General features: G+C 43.9%; 1 protein-coding gene across 4 annotated transcripts in view; it reads right to left on the minus strand.

The window, feature by feature from the left end:
- Positions 1-22,693, minus strand: part of AADAT (aminoadipate aminotransferase) — a 128,490-nt gene extending 105,797 nt beyond the window's left edge. For 2 of the 4 annotated variants that reach the window (XM_063920633.1, XM_063920635.1), the window contains exon 1: positions 22,495-22,693. In XM_063920633.1, coding sequence (XP_063776703.1) covers positions 22,495-22,540 — 46 coding nt within the window. In that variant the 5' untranslated portion in view covers positions 22,541-22,693. Of the gene's footprint in view, positions 1-9,442; positions 9,583-22,494 lie in introns of those variants that run through there. The other 2 variants (XM_063920632.1, XM_063920634.1) reach the window with 2 other exon arrangements.
- Positions 22,694-24,183: the final 1,490 nt, after the last annotated feature.

Here is a 24,183-nt window from a genome sequence, read left to right on the forward strand (position 1 = left end):
AAGATTCTCCTCCACAGGGATCGTCACTTCCGCCCTCATTCCTCGCCGTTGTCATGGATATGAGTGCTTCATTTATCATTTGGATTTCCTCTAACTCATCTGTCCTTCGATCTTTATAATAACAGTTCCCATGGGGACGGATAAACAACTTCCACCTTTCTTTTTATTTTCCACCCTTATTCCAGCTTAATATATACACGTAGCTTTTATCTTTCTTTGTCCTGCAGTTTTTTCTCTCTTAGTTATGGAATATGTTTTCCTCTTTTTTAGACACACAGACAAACCGGAGGAACGGAATTATTTATCCGTCACCATGGGAACAGTTGTCAGAGGGAGCATTAAAAGCAGGACAGAGGGTGCACTCGGTTATCCTGATGAAGCCTGCTAGACAGGCGAAACTAGTCGATACTAGAGCACCTCACTGCGTCTGCCGGCGGACATCACATGCTTTGTGTTCCCTGACACCCACGGAAATACAAGTAAGTGGAGGCGACTGCCTACTTGAACAGAGTGACTTTTTGCCCATGTTAATGAACATCTTAGGAGGATTTGCCTGAGTGACAACTAGCTTCAAAAACAAGGACATTTCAACAGCTTGTGATTCACTATTCAGCACATACTAAAGGATTAATTATCCTTCAAGTGGATAAATCTGTGGGGACATTTGAATCCAATTATATGTTTTATGTTGTATTGTTTAAATGTTAGTATACCGGTATTAGGACTCACATACAAAAATTTTTTATCCATTCTCTATAGATAGGAATTAATGTGTACTTTTTGAGTACTTATATTTTAATAAAATATTCATTATATAAATGCTTTGTTTATTAATTTATTAGAAGTGTCAACATCTGATACCAGAGCGCTTGGAGATTTTTTCTTTTGGTTTTTAATGCCACACTAAAGCCATCCAGCTCAGCCAGTCCAGAGGCACCACACCTCACACCTCTATTACCCCAATCTGGGTCTAATATTAACCAGCAAGGAGTCACATGATAATGGCTCCTTACTAAAATATGTCTAAGCTAAGAGCTACTTACCTTGGAGCAACCCCATAATGCTCCATGTGGCATGTCAGGGCCTGCACCTCCTCCTAATGCAGAAACCTCTCTGCCTCTCACAACATACATATAGATTGGTAAATGCTCAATTAGCTTAGTGATATCATTCAGGTGCTCGAAAGGAAGGGGTATTTCTGAGCAAGAAAAAAAAGCAATTGTTTCCCCAGCACACTGAATGGATAACAGTAACCAGATATAAATCCCACATGATAATAGAATTCAGAGATCTTCGTTACACATATTTGCGCAAATGTGTGGTTAAGCCCCAAAGCCGCATCAAGGCCTCTCTGTATATTTGGGGTCCCTAGCGCTATATCTAGGTGCAGGGTGTGGCACCCCAAAACACCAGAATGAGCCAGAAAGCACAGCGTGACATACCAGTGTAAAAAACTATGGTGTTAATAAATTAGTATTTAGGAAGCCGAAGCTATAGAGGGGGTGATACAAACATGAAATGTAATTAAAATAGAGAAATAGTGTTAGAAAATTAATAAGTGAAAAGTGTTAATAGAATGTAAAGGTATGCCACACTAAAGCCATCCAGCTCAGCCAGTCCAGAGGCACCACACCTCACACCTCTATTACCCCAATCTGGGTCTAATATTAACCAGCAAGGAGTCACATGATAATGGCTCCTTACTAAAATATGTCTAAGCTAAGAGCTACTTACCTTGGAGCAACCCCATAATGCTCCATGTGGCATGTCAGGGCCTGCACCTCCTCCTAATGCAGAAACCTCTCTGCCTCTCACAACATACATATAGATTGGTAAATGCTCAATTAGCTTAGTGATATCATTCAGGTGCTCGAAAGGAAGGGGTATTTCTGAGCAAGAAAAAAAGCAATTGTTTCCCCAGCACACTGAATGGATAACAGTAACCAGATATAAATCCCACATGATAATAGAATTCAGAGATCTTCGTTACACATATTTGCGCAAATGTGTGGTTAAGCCCCAAAGCCGCATCAAGGCCTCTCTGTATATTTGGGGTCCCTAGCGCTATATCTAGGTGCAGGGTGTGGCACCCCAAAACACCAGAATGAGCCAGAAAGCACAGCGTGACATACCAGTGTAAAAAACTATGGTGTTAATAAATTAGTATTTAGGAAGCCGAAGCTATAGAGGGGGTGATACAAACATGAAATGTAATTAAAATAGAGAAATAGTGTTAGAAAATTAATAAGTGAAAAGTGTTAATAGAATGTAAAGGTATGCCACACTAAAGCCATCCAGCTCAGCCAGTCCAGAGGCACCACACCTCACACCTCTATTACCCCAATCTGGGTCTAATATTAACCAGCAAGGAGTCACATGATAATGGCTCCTTACTAAAATATGTCTAAGCTAAGAGCTACTTACCTTGGAGCAACCCCATAATGCTCCATGTGGCATGTCAGGGCCTGCACCTCCTCCTAATGCAGAAACCTCTCTGCCTCTCACAACATACATATAGATTGGTAAATGCTCAATTAGCTTAGTGATATCATTCAGGTGCTCGAAAGGAAGGGGTATTTCTGAGCAAGAAAAAAAGCAATCGTTTCCCCAGCACACTGAATGGATAACAGTAACCAGATATAAATCCCACATGATAATAGAATTCAGAGATCTTCGTTACACATATTTGCGCAAATGTGTGGTTAAGCCCCAAAGCCGCATCAAGGCCTCTCTGTATATTTGGGGTCCCTAGCGCTATATCTAGGTGCAGGGTGTGGCACCCCAAAATACCAGAATGAGCCAGAAAGCACAGCGTGACATACCAGTGTAAAAAACTATGGTGTTAATAAATTAGTATTTAGGAAGCCGAAGCTATAGAGGGGGTGATACAAACATGAAATGTAATTAAAATAGAGAAATAGTGTTAGAAAATTAATAAGTGAAAAGTGTTAATAGAATGTAAAGGTATGCCACACTAAAGCCATCCAGCTCAGCCAGTCCAGAGGCACCACACCTCTATTACCCCAATCTGGGTCTAATATTAACCAGCAAGGAGTCACATGGTAATGGCTCCTTACTAAAGTCTTTGAAGACATATCTGTAGTAATTTTTTTATTTTACCTCATTTTGGAAACATTTTTATTTAAAATTACTGTATGCACTACAAATAGCAACCAGTGTGACTAACATAATTTAATCTAGACATGACGGTGTAGTGGTAATTAAAAAATATCTTTCATAAAATCTACCTAGAAAATATGGATGAAAGCGCTAAGTATAACTATAACTAGAAATAATAACTAATTCAGACCTGATCACTGTGCTGCTAATTTTGTTGTCCTGCGATCAGATAGTCGCCACTCAAGGAGAGTGTAAATTCACCCCGTGCAAGTGTGCGATCACGTGTACGCTGTGCGAAAATTCTCCTAAGTCAGTGGACAGCTGCAAATTCGTTTGCAACTCACTCACCATCAAATGGTTTTGCCAACCTGTGCACAGCCCAGGACTCACTCCTACAGTGCAAAAAGAACGGGCTGATCGGGGCCAGAGCTGACGCCACACACCCTCCCAGAAAACGCTTGGGAACGCCTGTGTTTTTCCTGACACTCCAAGAAAACGGCCAGTCACCACCCACAAACAGCCTCTTCCTGGCAATCAGTTTGCGAATGGCTATGCCATTGAAGTTTTCGCACTAGCTTGTCGCGGTTTGGTGACGCACGTGCGCATTGCGGTGCATACGTATGTGCAGTCAAACGATAATAGCCCGCTGTGTGAAAACACAGCAGTGATCAGGTCTGAATCGGGCCCTAGATTTCTAACTACCTAATTAAAATTCAGTGTGTAATCATATATATTTAACGTTTGTCCTGTAAGTTATTTTTAGACATTCATAATTAACGTATGCTGATGAAAGTAAACGTTTGCTTCAGTTCCTAATATTGTACATGTAGCCCTGCAAGACCAAAAGCCACCCAGTGCCGATCAGTACGAGATCCCTGTGGTCGGGATCCCGACGGCCAGAAGACCAACGCCGGGAGCCCGACAGCCGGGATCCCGGCGGCGAGCGCAGTATGTCTCCTCGCGGGCTCACTGTGCTCGCCACGCCTCGGGCCTGGTGGCGAACTTTGGTCGCCACAGGTTTCTATTCCCCTCCGGGTGGTGGCGTGGACCACCACCCAAGAGGGGTAACCAGCCGGCAGTCAGGACTCCGACCGCTGGTATTTCAGCTGGTGTTGGGATTCCAGTGTCGGTATCCTGCCTGTCAGGATCCTGACAGGCGGTCAATTGACAGCCTCCCACCCAGTGATACTCTGTATAAACTACATGCTGTCTTTATAAAGATGTGTTACCACAATATATAAAAGTAGCTGATTCATCACGCCCTACGGGCGCTCTTCACACCGTCGTTCTTGGGTCGTGCAGTATTTTTATTATATGGAGTATTACCTCCAATCATAATTTTGTAAGTGGTTAAATATTGCACAGACAAAGCCCCTTGTGACGGTGTGAACAGCGCACCGGCAAACTGTGCAGTGTAAACGGTAGCCAGGTCGCATCGACTCAGCTTCCTGTTTACAGTGAATGTACGGGCAGCGCTTGGAGATCATGTGATCTCCCAGCGCTGCCCCCGCCGCGTCACAGGCAACGTCACCAACCCGGCAACATGCTGGGCTGGTGACTGCAGTGGGAAAGGGGGCTGACACGGGTCGCAGCCGGGTAGCACCCGTGTCAGGCTCCCGGCTGCGACCCGCAAATTTTGGTTTAAAAGAGGTATTAGCCAGAGTGTCCCTGTTTAATAACAACATCAGACATACACAAACAGATCACACCTAAAAATGTGTTTCTCCTTAGAATTAGTTAGAGGAAAGACACCACTGATGTTAAATAGTCGCTTTCCCTACCAAGAACAGCCAATGCAGTTGCTCTGGTAACAATGAGGCAGATGTATTAACATCTCCTTACCGTTCCTTATTAGCGCTGTGTCACTTCTCTTGTTTTTTTGCGGTGATCTGCTTGCACAGATCACCGTAATGTATGACCCTCTGGGCAGCTGTAATAGCGATGCGCTATGACAGCCCTGCGGCGATGTCTTCCTGGGACGTTTGTTGAGGGTGCGTGCATGTGCTGTCACCTCAGCTCCCAGTGAGCCCTGCGGAGTGAGCCGGCACATGCGCGGGTAGGCTGGGCATTGAGGAGACGCGGGGAGACATGTGGGGGTGACGTCAGAAGCCGCTGGGGAGACGTGTGTGGCGGCGAACAATAAAGTTAATTTGATGGGCTTAAAAAAGTCAAAACCCTGTAGCGAACCAGCAGCAGAGCGGCACCGCCAGTCCAGACCAGCCGAAAAGGACAGCGGGGCTTACTGAACGGTAAGCCACTGCCCCAGCCCTAATACATCTGGGAGCCTTCACCTGCAGATAGGCACAGCGCCGCAGACGAAACTGCAGCGTGCGCTACCTGCTGTCCTTAAGGAGCCGCATCATGCATCCCTGTGTTGTGGTAACAACGGCAGTTAGCGCACGTTCTTACATCTACCCCATTGTGAGTTGGGTCAGAGAATAGAGCAGGGGTCTTCCCAGAGATAAATGGGGGCAGAAATAGTTGGGGGGAGAGGGACACCCCAGGGATAAGTTGGGGCAGATACGAATGGAGGTCAAAAGGACATCCCAGGGATAAGTGGGGGCAGATATAATGGGGAGGGGTGAGGGGCATCCCAGACATACACGGGGCAGATATAGTTTGGGGGCAGAGGGACATCCCAGGGATACGGTCGTTAGGTTGACACAGCTTAGGTCGACAGTCATTAGGTCGACCACTGAAGCTCAACATGCATCAGGTCAACATGGTCAATAGGTCGACATGGTCATTAGGTCGACACGTACTTGGTCAACATGAGTTTTTCAATTTTTTTTAATTTTTTGGACTTTTTCATACTTGACGATCCACGTGGACTACAATTGGGAACGGAGCGAAGCCAGCCATGCGAGGGGACACGGTATACTAATTGGGGTTCCCCGTCACTTTATGAAGAAAACGACACCAAAAAAAGTCCAAAAACCATGTCGATTTTTTGACCTGTCGACCTAATGACCATGTCGACCTATTGTCCCTGTTGATCTAATGCATGTCGACCTAATGACTGTCGACCTAAGTTGAGTCGACCTAACAACCCATATCCTTGTGGGAGCAGATATATCTGAGGTCAGGGCTATATCCCAGGGATATATGGGGGCAGATATAGTTGGGGGGCGGAGGGACATTCCAGGGATACATGGGTGAAAGATATAAGTGGGGTCAGTGGTATATCCCAGGGATATGTGGGGGCAGATATAGTTGGGGGGGGGGGCAGAGGGACATTCCAGGGATACATGGGTGAAAGATATAAGTGGGGTCAGTGGTATATCCCAGGGATATGTGGGGGCAGAAATAAAGTAGTTAGGGCAGAGGGACATCGCAGCGATAAGTGGGAGCAGATACAAATTAGGGTCAGGGGGACAGCCCAGAGAGAAGCGGGGGCAGATATAGGGGGTCATTCAGACCCGATCGCACGCTGCCTTTTTTCGCAGCCGTGCGATCGGGTATGAACAGCACATGTGTAAGGGCCGGGCAGCGACGAAAAGAACGAAGAATGAGATTGCAGCGGCGAACGCAAGAAGATTGACAGGAAGAGGCTGTCCGGGGGTGTCAACTCACCATTTTCTGGGAGTGTCCAGGAAAACGCAGGCGTGCCCGGCCATTTCCAGGGAGGGTTCCTGGCAACAGCTACAGCAAGGATCATCGCAGCGGCTGAGTAAGTCTTGAGCTGTGCAGAGACTGCACAGACTTTTTGCTTGTGCAGCTCTCTGCACAAGCGAACGCACCCCTGCAAAGCCATTACCCCCTTCCCTCTAGGCTGCGATTACCTGGTCGCAGCAGTGCAAAAAATAGCCTTCGTGCGACCAGGTCTGAATTAGGCCCATAGTTAGGTGTAGAGCGATATCTCAAAGATAAGTGAGGATCAAACATATGTGGAGGCCAGAGGGTTCTCATAGACATAACAGTGGCAGGACCAAGTATAAGCGGAGACAGAGGAGAAATAGGATGAGCTAGAGGAAAGAATTAATGAGCAGGTAAGAGAAGGGGGAGTGAAGTATAATGGGGACAGTAGCCTATACTGGATGTATAGTAACTTGATAGCACAGGGTGAGATGGGGCAGGGTTGAGAGAATGATCTTAGTCAGGATCTCAGCACACCTGTGGCGCAGGCAAGGGCGTTCGTCGCTCACTGACAGCACCACTACAGGGGCATTACCATGTATGTATGAGAGCCTGGCACAGACAACCGTCCTCCTCACACTACACCCGGGGAAACTACCAGCTGCCGCGATGATACTATCTGCCCTCACCAGGCAGCAGCGGTCAGCATCAGTAACTGCAACACAGGCTGCTGCACCGGAGGCGGGGGAACAGGGGACCACTGGGGCAATCCTCCCGGGGCTGGTCAATAATGAGGGCAGATGACTGACGTCACACAGCGATACACGTCCAGTTTCGCCAGCAGAAGGTTGCTCCATATCCGTGCTGGTCATTGCCCCCCGATGTAACCTGTGTGGGAGGGCGTTTCTCGCCCAATCAGCCTTGGACTGGGTGTGATAGACCTGCTGCTAACCCAATGAGAGCTCCTAGCCACGCCCAGCGTTAGCCACAGAGTCACAGATCTGGGCTATTATATAGGAGATAGTATAGGCAGCTTTTATAAATGTCACTGATGAGATGCACTGACTTTCTGTACAAGCGGGGTGATGCTTGTGCTGTTGCCAGGCTGTACTGGGAGCAGAGGATTAAGGTAAACATTTATTTTATTTTGGACATATGAAAATATAAGTGGAATAGCTTCCTGTAAGAGCTGGTAGAGGCTAAAACAGTACAGCTATTTAAACATGCTTGGGCTAGCCGCTAGGCATATGAATATCCTTACAAAAAAAATGAAAGTTCAAAAAGGGTTGAGATTACTTATAGGATAAAAAGGGGCAGACAAGATGGGCCAAGTGGCTCTTATCTGCCGTTACGTTCTATGTTTCTATGTAACTTGCAGTGCATTTAAACAATGCATGAAGCATCAGGATTGAGTAAAAACCATAACGCTCTGGACCCCGAAATGCCAGTTCCCTGCAGCAACCTCTGCCACTCTAGAGCTTGAAATGTGGGAACATGCACTACAAGTTCCAGAATGGCAGAGGTTGCTGTGGGGAGCTGGTCTGGTCCAGCATTCCAGGACATGGACCGTTCAGGGCTCTACCCAAGCCCTGAATCATCTTGACATAATAAAGTTGTCCATATACATAAGCCGATTAATGAATGAGGCATACCTCCAGGACGGATAGCATGATCTGCTCCTGGACTTCCCTCTTAATTTATGATTGCCATCACCTGTGCTGAAACACCTTTCTAAAGCCAGGTACACACTAGGCGATTTCAGCCTAAAAAATAAACGATAACAACATAGATGTCGTTATTGTTTATTTTTAGGCTGATATCGTCCAGTGTGCATGGGGGTAATATTGGTGAACTATGCGCGCTCCTGCGTGTCATTCAGCAATCACCGATATTGAGCTAACATGCAGCTTAACCAGTCAATGTCGGCCTGAGCTGCATGTCCAGGAATGCTGGCAGTGACATCATTGATCGTTATCACTGAACGACAACGTTCAGTGTGTAGCGCTATATCGTTCAACGATACAGTCGTTCGTCTGCATTTAAGCATCGCCCGGCTTTATCCATTAACCTGTTCAAAGCAGGTGCTGGCAATCATACATTAAGAGGAAAGGCCAGAAGTAGAGCATTTTATCCCTCCTGTAGAGGGTCATGTTGGGAGGTATGATGAGGGTGCCTGCATCCTAGTTGCGCCTTTCTACAAAACAGAAATACATATTTAGTTTTTTGTTTTTTTATCAAAGCTTGAAGAGAGATAAAGTTGCGACATAAAGTACCAACCAATCAGCTCATGTCATTTTTCAAACTGCCTGTAGACTGTAAGACAGGAGCTGATTGGATAGTACTTTAACTCTCACAATGTTATCTCTCTCCAACTTTAATAAATAATCACTTAAGCCATGCTGTGCCTCGACCCTAGAACAGTTTGCCATACTACAGCTATGCTTAGCTATTCTACACATACGGGCTGCTCTATCTCGGGCAGCCTGCGGAAACAAAGTAACAACTATAGTATTATAAAATGCTAGAAACACACTATGGTTACTATGTGTATGCCTACAGGATGAGTCACCTTTCTGAATGACCGTGACATATAGTACATGCAGCCAGTCCCTGTACAGCTGCAGTTATTATCAGCCTCTCCGCACACACGGGAGACAAATGCAGATTTCCATCCAATGTATAAAATATATACATTCGTTTTTGCAAAAATTAAAACATTTCCAAAATAATACACAGAGCAAGGTACCTGGTAATAACGCAGCTGCCTCGGCGGCATATGCAAACACTACATATAGGCTGCTAGGCACACTCAATCCATCCCAGAAGCTCAGAGTATTTCTTGTCCATGAGCAGGGGCACATCAGGCCAATTTCTTGTTTTGCAGCTGCTATCCCTTTCATCACTAGATACGCTTGGGAAGCCGGAAGGACGACACCTACTGGCCACCTTTAGAAATGCATTTGAATTGATTCTAGTCATCGAGACAACTGTGAGCAGTGTCTCATATGGGATTATGTAAATTATTGTTGGCACAGAGGAATCCTGAAATTATATACATTATATAATAACACAGCAGTCCAATGGCACTTCTAATATCTGTAATGATTTAAATGAAGAGTTTATAACGCATAAAGTTTTATTAGTGAACCGTGATGACATTAGAGCGCCTTAGAGCTCATTATTTTCAGATATAATAATAATAATAATAATAATTTATTCTTATTATTTAAACGTTGATTTTCCCCAGATAAGCATAACTGCAAATTATAAAAACAGTTATAAAAGGATATATGGCATACACTGACTCTTGCAAGGGATTTTGATATGGACAAGCACTACAAGCTCCAGAATGACAGCGTTTGCTGCAGGGAGCCTGTCTGGTCCGGCATTCCGGGCTATGGACTGTTACGTTTTTTACCCAGTCCCCTCTTGTAAGAGGTTTAGTATGAAAGACCTGCAATCAAAATCCAGATGGTCAAAATACCGTCAACAATTGACCGACGGTGAAAATCCAGACAAGCTCAAAATCCCCACAAGGTCAAAATACCTACATTTAAAAAGTTGACAGGTCGGAAAGTCGACAAGTTTTTTTATTAAACAAATTGGTGTGTATGTCGGTATAGGTCGACATGGACACTGTATAGGTGTACCACATTCCCTTGCCACCTTCCCTGTGTACCACCTTCCCTGTCAAAGTTACATGTGTTATATTAATTTTCCGAGTAATGGTAATTTCAAACTTTTTCCTTGTTATTTCTTGGTGCCTGAAATATAGGTATGCCCCTGGACCTGCTCATTGTAGTGTGGTACCAAATTAACTGGAGGGCATTTTAATGTTATATAATATGAACCGGGGCACTGCAAAGAGGCACAATATGAATGGGGGGCACTATATATCATAATGTGAATTGGGGGTACTGTGCTGCATAATGTGTACTGGCAGCTCTGAAATGTGACATAGGGTGAACTTAAGCACTACTGCGATTCATAAAAGAAACTAGGGAACTACTACGGGGCTTAACATTAAATAAGGCTCTACTATGGTTTAGAAAATGAACTAGGGTACTATTACAGGGCATAAAATTAACAACTGCTGCAGAGAAGTGTCTCTCTAGAAGCATTGGGACGGCGGCCCCTTCAAAATGTTGCTATGGGGCCCACAAAGTTCTGGCTATGCCCCTGATACTATGTTCTGGATGAATGGAGGGCAGAAGAAAATCTTTTAAAATAATTAATAAATGCATAGTTCACAGATCAATATATCATAGTAACATAGTAACACTGTAAATTCTGTTGAGACGTTGTGGGTAGAAATTGCATGCCGGGGAAAGGGAACAACAAAGATAGTATTGGGGTTATACTACAAGCCGCCTGGTATTATTGTGTTTGACGAGGAATTGTTGCTGAAGCAAATTGAAAAAGCATCAGGAGAAGGAGACGTAATTGTGATGGGAGACTTTAACTATCCGGAGATAAATTGGACATATGATTCATGTGAGACTGCTTAGGGGTAATACGTTTTTAAACATGTTAAATGATAACTACTTACTTCAATTAATCGAGGAACCAACTAGGTACAATGCAATCTTAGACCTGGTATTAACAAACAATGGGGAACTGATACCAAATGTTATAGTAGGGGAGCCCTTAGGAAACCGCAACCACAATATGGTCACCTTCAATATCAGTTTTCATAAGCAGTCCTATATAAGCTCAACTAGGACTTTAAACTTTAGCAAAGCCAAATTTGACATGATGAGGGAAGCTTTAAGGGACACTGAATGGGAAATTTTGTTTAAAGGAAAAAATACTACGGAGAAATGGGAGGTGTTAAAATCGCTGCTGGATGAGATTACTCATAAATTTATTCCCTTGGGCAGCAAACAAAGGGCTAAAAATTCCAAACCGATGTGGGTTAATAAAAAGATTAAGGGACTAATAGGCAGAAAACAATAGAGCTTTCAAAAAAATACAAATCAGACGGAAGTCATTCCAGCACTATAAGGCTTGTAACAAAATATGCAAAACAGAAATAAGAGCTGCTAAAGTAGAAACTGAAAAGCTAGTAGCCAAGGAAAGTAAATCGAACCCCAATTTTTTTTTAAATATATCAACAGCAAAAGATTGAAGAAAGAAAATATAGGCCCATTAAAAGAAAGGCTGGGAGTCTTAATCAAAAATGAAAATGACATAGCGGATAAATTAAATTAGTTTTTCTCATCGGTATTAACAAGAGAGGACCAGATGCAGGAAGTAACAAACAACCTCAATAAAAATAATATCACACTGCTAAGTGCTTATTTAAGCGAGGAGGAAGTCTATGACCAATAAAAAAAAAAATAAGATAAATAAGTCACCTGGTCCCAACGGAATTTACCCAAGGGTTCTCATGGAGCTTCACTCCGAACTAGCAAGACCACTATTTACGATCTTCAATGACTCACTTACATCAGGCATGGTTCCCAAAGGCTGGTGTATAATGGAGGTAGTGTCGATATTCAAAAAGGGGAGTAAAGCTGAACCGAGTAACTATAGACCAGTTAGTCTTGCATCTATAGTGGGGAACTACTGGAAAGTATTCTAAGGGATAGTATACAATAAACCAATAAGGTTATTAATAGGAACCAACATGGAATTGTGAAAAATAGATCATGTCAAACAAACTTACTGAGCTTTTATGAAACAGTTAGTGCAAACCTTGATCAGGGTAAGGAGGTGGATGTAATCTTTTTAGACTTTGCTAAAGCATTTGACACAGTACCGCACATGAGACTCTATAAATTACAAGAAATGGGGTTAGGGAGCACAATATGCACTTGGGTTAGTAATTGGTTGGATAATACGGAGCAGCGCGTTGTGGTAAATGGAACTTTTTCAAATTGGACAAAAATACTAAGTGGTGTGCCACAAGGGTCTGTACTTGGACCACTATTGTTCAACATTTTTATTAGAGATGAGCGGGTTCGGTTCTCCGAGAACCGAACCCCCCCGAACTCCACGTAGTTTACACGGGTCCGAGGCAGGCCCAGTTCTTCCCGCCTGACTCGTAAAACCCGAACGAGGCAAAACGTCATCATCCCGCTATCGGATTCTCGCGAGATTCGGATTCCATACAAAGAGCCGCGCGTCAACGCCATTTTCACTCGTGCATTGTAGAGAGAGCGGAGAGGACGTGGCTACGTTCTCTCAGTGGAAATCTCAATATCAGTGCTCAGTATCAGTGCTTACTTATTGCTGCTCAGTAATACTAGTAGTGTGTCTCTCCTTCTCAGTGTCAGTTCTAGTATCCTCATCAGTGCTCAGTATCATTGCTCATTGTCTTGTGCTGCATTGTGGTGACCAGTATACTACAGTACAATAGTCCAGTGCTGCATTTTGCTGCTCAGTGTCAGTTCTAGTATCCTCATCAATGCTCAGTATCACTGCTCATTGTCTTGTGCTGCATTGTGGTGACTAGTATACTACAGTACAATAGTCCAGTGCTGCATCTTGCTGCTCAGTGTCAGTTCTAGTATCCTCATCAGTGCTCAGTATCACTGCTCATTGTCTTGTGCTGCATTGTGGTGACCAGTATACTACAGTACAATAGTCCAGTGCTGCATCTTGCTGCTCAGTGTCAGTTCTAGTATCCTCATCAGTGCTCAGTATCACTGCTCATTGTCTTGTGCTGCATTGTGGTGACCAGTATACTACAGTACAATAGTCCTGTGCTGCATCTTGCTGCTCAGTGTCAGTTCTAGTATCCTCATCAGTGCTCAGTATCACTGCTCATTGTCTTGTGCTGCATTGTGGTGACCAGTATACTACAGTACATTACTAAAAGTCCAGTGTCTTGTGCTGCATCTTGCTGCTGTAGTGTCCTGTCACTGTGCATAGGTCATCATCATTCCAGTCACAGTGGTATCTGGTATCCATCTAGTGGTATCTAATTCCAGACATTACTGCCGTCTAATTCCATATATATTACTGGCATATAATTCCACACATTAAAAAATGGAGAACAAAAATTTGGAGGGTAAAATAGGGAAAGATCAAGATCCACTTCCACCAAGTGCTGAAGCTGCTACCACTAGTCATGGCAAAGACGATGAAATACCATCAATGTCGTCTGCCAAGGCCGATGCCCAATGTCATATTAGAGAGCATGTAAAATCCAAAAAAACAAAAGTTCAGTAAAATGACCCAAAAATCTAAATTAAAATCGTCTGAGGAGAAGCGTAAACTTGCCAATATGCCATTTACGACACGGAGTGGCAAGGAACGGCTGAAGCCCTGGCCTATGTTCATGGCTAGTGGTTCAGCTTCACATGAGGATGGAAGCACTCATCCTCCCGCTAGAAAAATGAAAAGAGTTAAGCTAGCAAAAGCACAGCAAAAAACTGTGCGTTCTTCTAAATCACAAATCCCCAAGGAGAGTCCAATTGTGTCGGTTGCGATGCCTGACCTTCCCAACACTGGACGGGAAGAGGTGGCTCCTTCCACCATTTGCACGCCCCCTGCAAGTGCTGGAAGGAGCACCCACAGTCCAGTTCCTGATATTCAAATTGAAGATGTCACTGTTAAAGTAAACCAGGATGAGGATATGGGTGTTGCTGGCGCTGAGGAGGAAATTGACAAGGAGGATTCTGATGGTGAGGTGGTTTGTTTAAGTCAGGCACCCGGGGAGACACCTGTTGTCCATGGGATGAATAAGGCCATTGACATGCCTGGTCAAAATACCCAAAAAAATCACCTCTTTGGTGTGGAATTATTTTAACAGAAATGCGGACAACAGGTGTCAAGCCGTGTGTTGCCTTTGTCAAGCTGTAATAAGTAGGGGTAAGGACGTTAACTGCCTAGGAACATCCTCCCTTATACGTCACCTGGAGCGCATTCATCAGAAGTCATTGACAAGTTCAAAAACTTTGGGTGACAGCGGAAGCAGTCCACTGACAACTAAATCCCTTCTTCCTCTTGTACCCAAGCTCCTGCAAACCACCCCACCAACTCCCTCAATGTCAATTTCCTCCTTAGACAGGAACGCCAATAGTCCTGCAGGCCATGTCACTGGCAAGTCTGACGAGTTCTCTCCTAACTGGGATTCCTCCGATGGATCCTTGAGTGGAACGCCTACTGCTGCTGTTGCTGCTGGTGCTGCTGTTGTTGCTGCTGGAAGTCGATCGTCATCCCAGAGGGGAAGTCGGAAGACCACTTGTACTACTTCCAGTAAGCAATTGACTGTCCAACAGTCCTTTGCGAGGAAGATGAAATATCACAGCAGTCATCCTGTTGCAAAGCGGATAACTCAGGCCTTGACAACTATGTTGGGGTAAGACGTGCGTCCGGTATCCGCCGTTAGTTCACAGGGACTTAGAGAATTGCTTGAGGTAGTGTGTCCCCGGTACCAAATACCATCTAGGTTCCACTTGTCTAGGAAGGCGATACCGAGAATGTACACAGACATCAGAAAAGGAGTCACCAGTATCCTAAAAAATGCAGTTGTACACACTGTCCACTTAACCATGGACATGTGGACAAGTGGAGCAGGGCAGACTAAGGACTATATGACTGTGACAGCCCACTGGGTAGATGTATTGCCTCCCGCAGCAACAACAGCAGCAGCGGCACCAGTAGCAGCATCTCGCAAATGCCAACTCGTTCCTAGGCAGGCTACGCTTTGTATCACCGCTTTCCATAAGAGGCACACAGCTGACAACCTCTTACGGAAACTGAGGAACATCATTGCAGATTGGCTTACCCCAATTGGACTCTCCTGGGGATTTGTGACATCGGACAACGCCACCAATATTGTGCGCGCATTACATGTGGGCAAATTCCAGCATGTCCCATGTTTTGCACATGCAATGAATTTGGTGGTGCATAATTTGTTTAAAAACGACAGGGGCGTGCAGGAGATGCTGTCGGTGGCCCGAAGAATTGCGGGCCACTTTCGGCATTCAGCCACCGCGTGCCGAAGACTGGAGCACCAGCAAACACTCCTGAACATGCCCTGCCATCAGCTGAAGCAAGAGGTGGTAACGAGGTGGAATTCAACCTTCTATATGCTTCAGAGGATGGAGAAGCAGCAAAAGGCCATTCAAGCCTATACATATGCCTACGATATAGGCAAAGGAGAGGGAATGCACCTGACTCAAGCGCAGTGGAGAATGATTTCCATGTTGTGCAAGGTTCTCCAACCCTTTGAACTTGCCACACTTGAAGTCAGTTCAGACACTGCCAGCCTAAGTCAGGTTATTCCCCTCATCAGGCTTTTGCAGAAGCAGCTGGAGAGATTGAAGGAAGAGCATGTGGGACTTGTGGATGGAGCACTTCATACGCTTAACCAGGATTCACGGGTGGTCAATCTGTTGAAATCAGAGCACTACATTTTGGCCACCGTGCTCGATCCTAGGTTTAAAGCCTACGTTGTATCTCTCTTTCCGGCAGACACAAGTCTGCAGATGTTCAAAGACCTGCTGGTGAGACACTTGTCAAGTCAAGCGGAACGTGATCTGCCAACAGCTCCTCCTTCATTTTCTATCGCCACTGGAGCTGCCAGGAAAAGGATAACATTTCCAAAACCACCCGCTGGTGGTGATGCAGGGCAGTCAGGATCAAGTGCTGACATCTGGTCTGGACTGAATGACCTGTCAATGATTACTGACATGTCGTTTACTGTCACTGCATATGATTCTGTCACCATTGAAAGAATGGGGGATGATTATATGAGTGACAGCATCCAAGTAGGCATGTCAGACAGTCCGTACGTATACTGGCAGGAAAAAGAGGCAATTTGGAGGCCCTTGCACAAACTGGCTTTATTTTACCTAAGTTGCTCCCCCTCCAGTGTGTACTCCGAAAGAGTGTTTAGTGCAGCCGGTAACCTTGTCAGCGATCGGCATACGAGGTTACTTCCAGAAAATGTGGAGAAGATGATGTTCATCAAAAGGAATTATAATAAATTCCTCTGTGGAGACCTTTACCAGCAATTGCCTCCAGAAAGTACACAGGGACCTGTGATGGTGGATTCCAGTGGTGACGAATTAATACTCTGTGAGGAGGGGGATGTACACAGTGAAAAGGGTGAGGAATCGGACGATGAGGAGGAGGTAAACATCTTGCCTCTGTAGAGCCAGTTTGTGCAAGGAGAGATTGATTGCTTATTTTATGGTGGGGGCCCAAACAAATCAATCATTTCAGCCACAGTTATGTGGCAGACCCTGTCGCTGAAATGATGTGTTTGTTAAAGTGAGCATGTCCTGTTTATACAAAATAAGGGTGGGTGGGAGGGCCCAAGGACAATTCCATCTTGCACCCCTTTTTTTATTTATTTATTTATCTTTGCATCATGTGCTGTTTGGGGACTATTTTTTGAAGTGGCAACTGTCACAACTGAGGGTTTAGGCTGACAGGAGGAAGCCTCAGTTGTAGGGGCTGGAATGAAATTAAACCTGGAAGGTTTAATCAGACCCCTGGACATGTAAGTGTAGAAGGATCACCCGAAGGTGTGACCATGACAACCAGGTTAAAAGTCAATAAAAGGTTTTATTAACAGACTCCGTGTATAAACAACAGTATTCACAGTTGATAGAAGCAAATGGCATATAATACAGTTCCTGGATCACTTATAACCATGAGAGGTATCACAGAGCACTGGTAGGTTGAGGAATGGATGTTAAAGTCCCTTGATGGATTAACCTTACCAGGCCTGGCTGTAGTAGTGAAGATAGCCGAGGAACACGCCAGTAGAAGTATAGATGTAGTTGGTAACTTGAACAGACTGTTGTAGATACTGGATGGAACCAGCCAAGTGGTAGAGACACGGATTGGATGCTGAATGGAATCAGCTAGGTGATGAAGACACGGAGTGGATGCTGGATGGAACCAGACAGGTGATGAAGACACGGAGTGGATGCTGGATGGAACCAGACAGGTGATGCAGACACAGAGTAGATACTGTAAGATGCTAGGGAGCGTGGAAACAGAAGAGTTGAAAAAAGGTTACCGGTGGTAGTGGATACTGCAGATGGGTTAATAGCTGGAAGCTGGAATAGCCACGGAGGGCTACAGAGTCAGGCTGCACCGCAGGATGGTAGGCAGGTGCGGGTCTCGTAGTGGATGCTGGAGACAGGAGCTGGAACCTGGAGAAACAACCACAGGAGAGAGACACTGGAACAAGGTTTGACATTCAAAGCACTGACCATTTCCTGGTTCAGGCACAGGATACTTATACCTGCTGCAGGGCAGGCATTGGCTAGCCAATCATGCAGATTCACAGTGCAGCAGATTGGTGGAGATTGAGCATGTGACTGAAACAAACATGGCTGCGCCCATGTTAGTACTGGAGGGAAAGTTGGTTTGGAAAACCATGTGGAAACATAGCAGCAATGGCGGCGCCGGCTGCGTAGGACAGGAGACGCCAATCTGACAACTGCACACTGAGACACATGGATGACAGCGGAGGCCGCGGCAGGCATGGGGCACCACTCTGACAACCTGCATACTGGAACACAGGAGCAGCGGCGGAGGACGGGAGACGCCACACTAGGTTCAAACATGGCGCCGCTGTGACAGCGTCTCAGAGTGACAGGAGGGATATGCAGAGTGTGGACATCAGGAACACAGATGAGATCCGGCCCTGGAACGCTGAGCCAGCCTCAGAAGGCATCTAAAAGGCAAGTAATGGCGTCCAGATACCCGGATCGTGACACCATCCTGTCTGACACTGCAGTGCCACTCCTAGATGGGCCAGGTGTTTGTGCCGCCCACTTGGGTCGCTTAGATTAGTCATCCAGTGACTTCGGTGCAAATTTTAGGACTAAAAATAATATTGTGAGGTGTGAGGTGTTCAGAATAGACTGGAAATGAGTGGAAAGTATGGTTATTGAGGTTAATAATACTATAGGATCAAAATTACCCCCAAATTCTATGATTTAAGCTGTTTTTGAGGGTTTAAAAAAAAACACACCCGAATCTGACAAAAATTCGAAAGGGAGGTTATGCCAAAACGCGTCCGAATCCAAAACATGACCGTGGAACCGAATCCAAAACCAAAACACAAAACCCGAAAAATGCCCGCTGCACATCTCTAATTTTTATTAACAATCTAGCTCTAGAGAGCATGGTGCCAATTTTTGCAGATGATACCAAACTGTGTAAAGTTATAAATTCAGAGGGTGATGCTGAGTCTCTCCAGAATGATTTAGCTAAACTGGAATCATGGGCAGCAAAATAGAGAATGAGTTTCAATACAGATAAATGCAAGGCAATGCACTTTGGTAGCAAGAACAAAAATAACACATACTCACTAAATGGGGGGAATTTAGGGGATTCTGAACTGTAAAAAGACTTAGGTGTTCATATAGATAGCAAATTGAGCTGCAGTACCCAAAGTAGGATTGCGGCAAAGAAGGCAAACAAGGTATTAGCATGCATTAAGCGGGGAGTTGATGCAAGGGATGAAAGTGTTATACTCCCATTATATAAATCCCTAGTGAGGCCACATCTTGAGTACTGTGCACAATTTTGGGTACCGTACTACAAGAAGGATATCCTGGAGCTAGAAAAGGTTCAGAGATGGGCAACTAAACTAATCAGAGGAATGGAGACGCTGGAATGTCAGGAAAGACTTGCAAAGCTAGGCATGTTTACACTGGAAAAGAGGAGATTAAGAGTGGACATGATCAACATTTATAAATAAATAAGGGGACAATACACAGAGGTAGCAGGGGATCTGTTTTTAGTAAGATCGACACAGAGAACACGTGGACACCCGCTTAGTTTAGAGGAGAGGAGGTTCCGCACACTAAGGCAATTTTTTTTTTCACTGTAAGGACAATACGAGTTTGGAATTCCCTGCCTGAGAGAGTAGTAATGGTGGACTCGGCCACCATTTTTAAGAATGAGCTGGATACATTCCTAATGGATAAGGATATATAGGGATATGGTGCATAGATCACACGCTACAGTTATAAAAAAGAGTAATAAACATAATGGACGACTTTAGCACAAGTTAGAATTAGTCCTGATAATAATACAGCATATGACACCACAAATAGGTTGAACTCGATGGACAAATTGTCTTTTTTCGATCTCAGAAACTATGTTACTATGTTAATATGTTACTATGTATAGTTTCTGAGGTTGGAAAAAGACAATTTGTCCGTCGAGTTCAACCTGTTAGTGATCTCCTACACTGTAATATTTTAAAACTAATTTTAACTGTGGTGAATGGTTTACCCGTTATCTATTCCTTTTTTTTTTTTTTTTTTTTACTATAGTGCATGATTTATCCACCATAACCATGTATATTCCTATCCATTAGAAATTTGTCTACCCCATTCTTAAAAGTAATGATCGAGTCCGCCATTACTACTCTCTCATGCAGGGAATTCCAAATACGTATTGTCTTTACTGAGAAGAAACCGTTCCGTCCCTGGGTACGAAATCTCCTCTCCTCTAACCTAAGCAGGTGTCCGCATGTCCTTTGTGTTGATCTTACCAAAAACAAATCCCCTGGTAGTTCTGTGTATTGTCCCCTTATATATTTGTAAATGTTAATCATGTCCCCTCTTAATCTCCTTTTTGCCGGTGTAAACATGCCTAGGCTAGCAAGCCTTCCTCGTATTCTAGTGTCTCCAACCCCTTAATCAATTTGGTTGCCCGTCTCTGAACCTTTTCTAGTTCCAGGATATCCTTTTTATAGTATGGTGCCCATAATTGTGCACAAGATTCGAGATGTGGCCTAACAAGTGATTTATATAATGGGAGTATAACACTCTTTCAGCAATTCCCTACATTATGCATACTAATACCCTGTTTGCCTTTTTTGCTGCATTCTTACTTTGGGTACTACGGCTAAGTTTATTATCTAATTTAACTCCTAAATCTTTTTCCAATACCGAAAACCCTAGTTTTTCCACTTTTATTGTGTAGGTAGTATATTTGTTCTTGCTACCAAAGTGCATTACCTTACATTTGTCTATATTGAACCTCATTCTCCATTTTGTTGCCCATGCTTCCAGTTTAAATAAGTCGTTCTGAAGAGACTCGGCACCCCCCTCCGAATTTATAACCTTACACAGTTTGGTATCTTATACAAAAATTTACACCATGCTCTCTAGACCTACTTCTAGATCATTTATGAAAATGTTGAACAGTAGTGGTCCAAGTACAGACCCTTGTGGCATACCACTTAGTACTTCAGTCCATTCCAAAAAAGTTCCATTGACCACCACTCGCTGCTCCCTTTTATCCAATTTGTAACCCAAGTGCATATTGTGCTCCCTGTTCTCTTAATTTGTATATAAGCCTCATGTGAGGTACTGTATCTAAAGCTTTAGCAAAGTGTAAAAAGATTACATCCACCTCTTAACCCTGATCTAGGTTCGCATTAACTTTTTCATAAAAGCCTACTGATACCACTTTCCGACAGAAAAGTCTGAAAGTCCCGTCAATTACCCAGCATTTCAGTGTCAGGTCGTTTTGCCAGGACCTGTTTGACCCCCCTTTTCACATGGACAAGCAAATTACTGGTTCGAGAATTTTGACCCATTAATTTGCATATCAACACGGGTATTTTGTCTGTGTGAAAGGGTCAACCCGTGTTGAAATTCCCGTGTCTCTGACCCAGGTCAATTCCAGGGTCGAAGTCCCGGGAATTTCAACCCGGGTCAACCTTTTCATGAAATTAGTTTCTGTCTGAAAGGGGTATAATAAGTTAGTTTGGCATGAGCTATCCTTCACAAATCCATATTGGCTCCTATTAATAACCTTACTGGCTTCAAGGAACTCCTGTATACTATCCCTTAAAATACCTTCCAGCACTTTCCCCACTATAGATGTAAGACTTTCTGGTCTATAATTACCTGGTTCAGATTTACTTTCCTTTTTAAATATCGGCACTACTTCCGCTATGCGCCAGTCTTTGGGAATCATGCCTGATGTAAGTGAGTCTTTGAAAATCAAATACAGGGGTCTTGCTAATTCAGAGTGTAGCTCCATGATATTAAGGTATTTATCAAAGCTTGTCAAGAGATAAAATTGTGAGAGATAAAGTACCAATCAATCCGTTCCTGTCATTTTTCAAACACAGCCTGTAAAATGTGAGACAGAAGCTGATTGGCTGGTACTTTATCTCTCACAATTTTATCTCTCTCTGGAGTTTGATAAATACCCCCCACCCCGACTCAATATAACATACAAAAAAAATGTTTGATTTTTGAAATACAGCCTTTAAAATGTAAATTAGAAGCTGATTGGTTTGTACTTTAGCTCTCACAATTTTCTCTCTCTCCAAGTTTTCATAAATACCCCACACTCTCCAAACTACTGATAGGTTCTCTTGTGCTGCATCATGCAATTTTTCAAGTGTTCATTGATTTGTGCATGCACTAGTTTTTGGTAAAAAAAAACGTTTTCTTAAAGCTACTTAAACTAAAAAACACTCAACGTTTGCTGCTTTATTTTTAAATGAAGAACAGTTTACGGGTAAAGGGAATGACGAACTTGGGTTAAAAAAAATAAAGAATGTGTATTTAATAAAGGGACATTTATAGAGAATATATGTTACCAGAGGATGACATTAAAAGAGGAAGAGGACATATGTTTAATGAATAAGATAAATCTACTATACAGAAAGATACTGTAAAAATAAACTTGGTTGGAAATAACTGCAGAGCTAATTTTATGTGTGTCCCAGTTTGGACACTTCAGCTGTTATTGCAGTTCACAGACTGACATACTATACAAAGCAAACACGGACACATGTAACTATGCACTGCCACCAGTACACCGCAAGGAATGAAATACAGGGCCTACCTTTGGCTGATGTAGATTTGGAGATTTTAGCTGGGCTGTTTGACATTGGTCTTGCTTTAGTGAATATTTCCTATTCTACAGTAAAAATGAAATATTCATGCACCTAATATCTCTAACTCTTAATAGAAGCAAAGAAACAAATCATCTACTCTATATTCTCCTGCTCTTTGATCTGTTCGACCTGTTTAGTTACTAGTTAACTCATGACTATCAGTTTTAGTTTAACTATGGTCTTTCCCCCTTTCTTGTTATGCAGTGCCATCTAGTGGAGTTGTGTCTCATGTTACATTTCTTTCATGCAATGTTTTTTTATACAGTAATTCAGCATTTTGCAGATATTTCTAAAAATATTCCAGGTTCACGTTCCCTTTGAACATCAAGGAGTTTGTGCACAAAATGTGTGATTACAAATAGGACATGAAACTGCAGTGGTGTGTGTGTATTTTGAGTTGCATACAGTATATGTTAATATTTGTCCAACTGTACACCATAATTTCTAAAGCAGAAATTGACACCATACCGCGTACAATCAGAATCAGAATCAGCTTTATTGGCCAGGTGTACTCACGTACACTAGGAATTCTTTGTGGTACAATGCATCGCCAAGCAGCAACATGGAGGAAAAAAAAACGTAGCATACATTACAAACATTACACATATGAGTTCATACTGCACATATGCAACTGTACAGTAGACATATTATACATTTAAGACTAAACACAAAGGCTGCTTGGCAGAGCAGCACCGAGGCAGCCATCCGCGGAGCCAACTAGAACTCACACAATGCACATAATACAGAAGATTTAAGTATTACATCAAAAGATAAACCACACAGACAAAGACACAGAAAGAATAATGCATGATTGGTGTAGGCATTTTGAGTAATAACCTCCAGGGGTTGTGTATTCCACCATCACAAGGCACCAGGTGCGGCAGCCATCTTAGGCGCACTGCGTAGGATTACCCAGGGTGGAATAGTCTACCCCTAGAAGAGAACACAAAATGGGGAGATTGCAGAGTCCTTAAGTTCAGAGTAGGGTTCCAATAAAAACATCAGGTCCACGCATTTTTCATCCCATCCACAAGCGCACCAGATAAGGCAGCCATGTTGGGCGCACTACAAGGTTACACAGTGGGAGATGAGCCATACAGGGGCCAAATGCATGTATGGGAGAACTGACACATGTGTAGGAGTATGCTATACCCTGCATGGAAAGATCCAAATGAAGCACACCCCGCCCACAGGGGAACCATCCGAGGCAGCCATGTGGGGCGCACTGCATAGGTTACTGCTGGCAGGGTATGCAACCAATGGAGGTACACATTACGGGAATAGCACACAGTGGGGTGGAAGTACCGTGTAAGAAGAAAGAGAAGAGAAAGACACATTTTTAGGAAAACTGTACTAACATTATTTTGTGAAAAAGATAAATGTCCTGGTCTCATGAGAGCAGTGCGGGTGGGTGTGAGAATGTGGGGTGCACACTAATGTCCAATGGAACTGACCCAGCAAAGTCTGGTCCTGATGCGCACGTCCCTCAGTTCCCTGCTGAGCTTGAGGGGTAGTCCCGGGGGCAGTCATGATGTTCTTGGACACAGAAGTAGTAGGCATTGGTCCTGGTGTTCTCATGGCAGAGGCGAGGAGAGGCCACATAATGTTCCAGATTTCTTTCTTGATGCTGTTCAATG

Source organism: Pseudophryne corroboree, chromosome 1 (genome assembly GCF_028390025.1).
Source record: "Pseudophryne corroboree isolate aPseCor3 chromosome 1, aPseCor3.hap2, whole genome shotgun sequence".
Lineage (NCBI taxonomy): Eukaryota > Metazoa > Chordata > Amphibia > Anura > Myobatrachidae > Pseudophryne > Pseudophryne corroboree.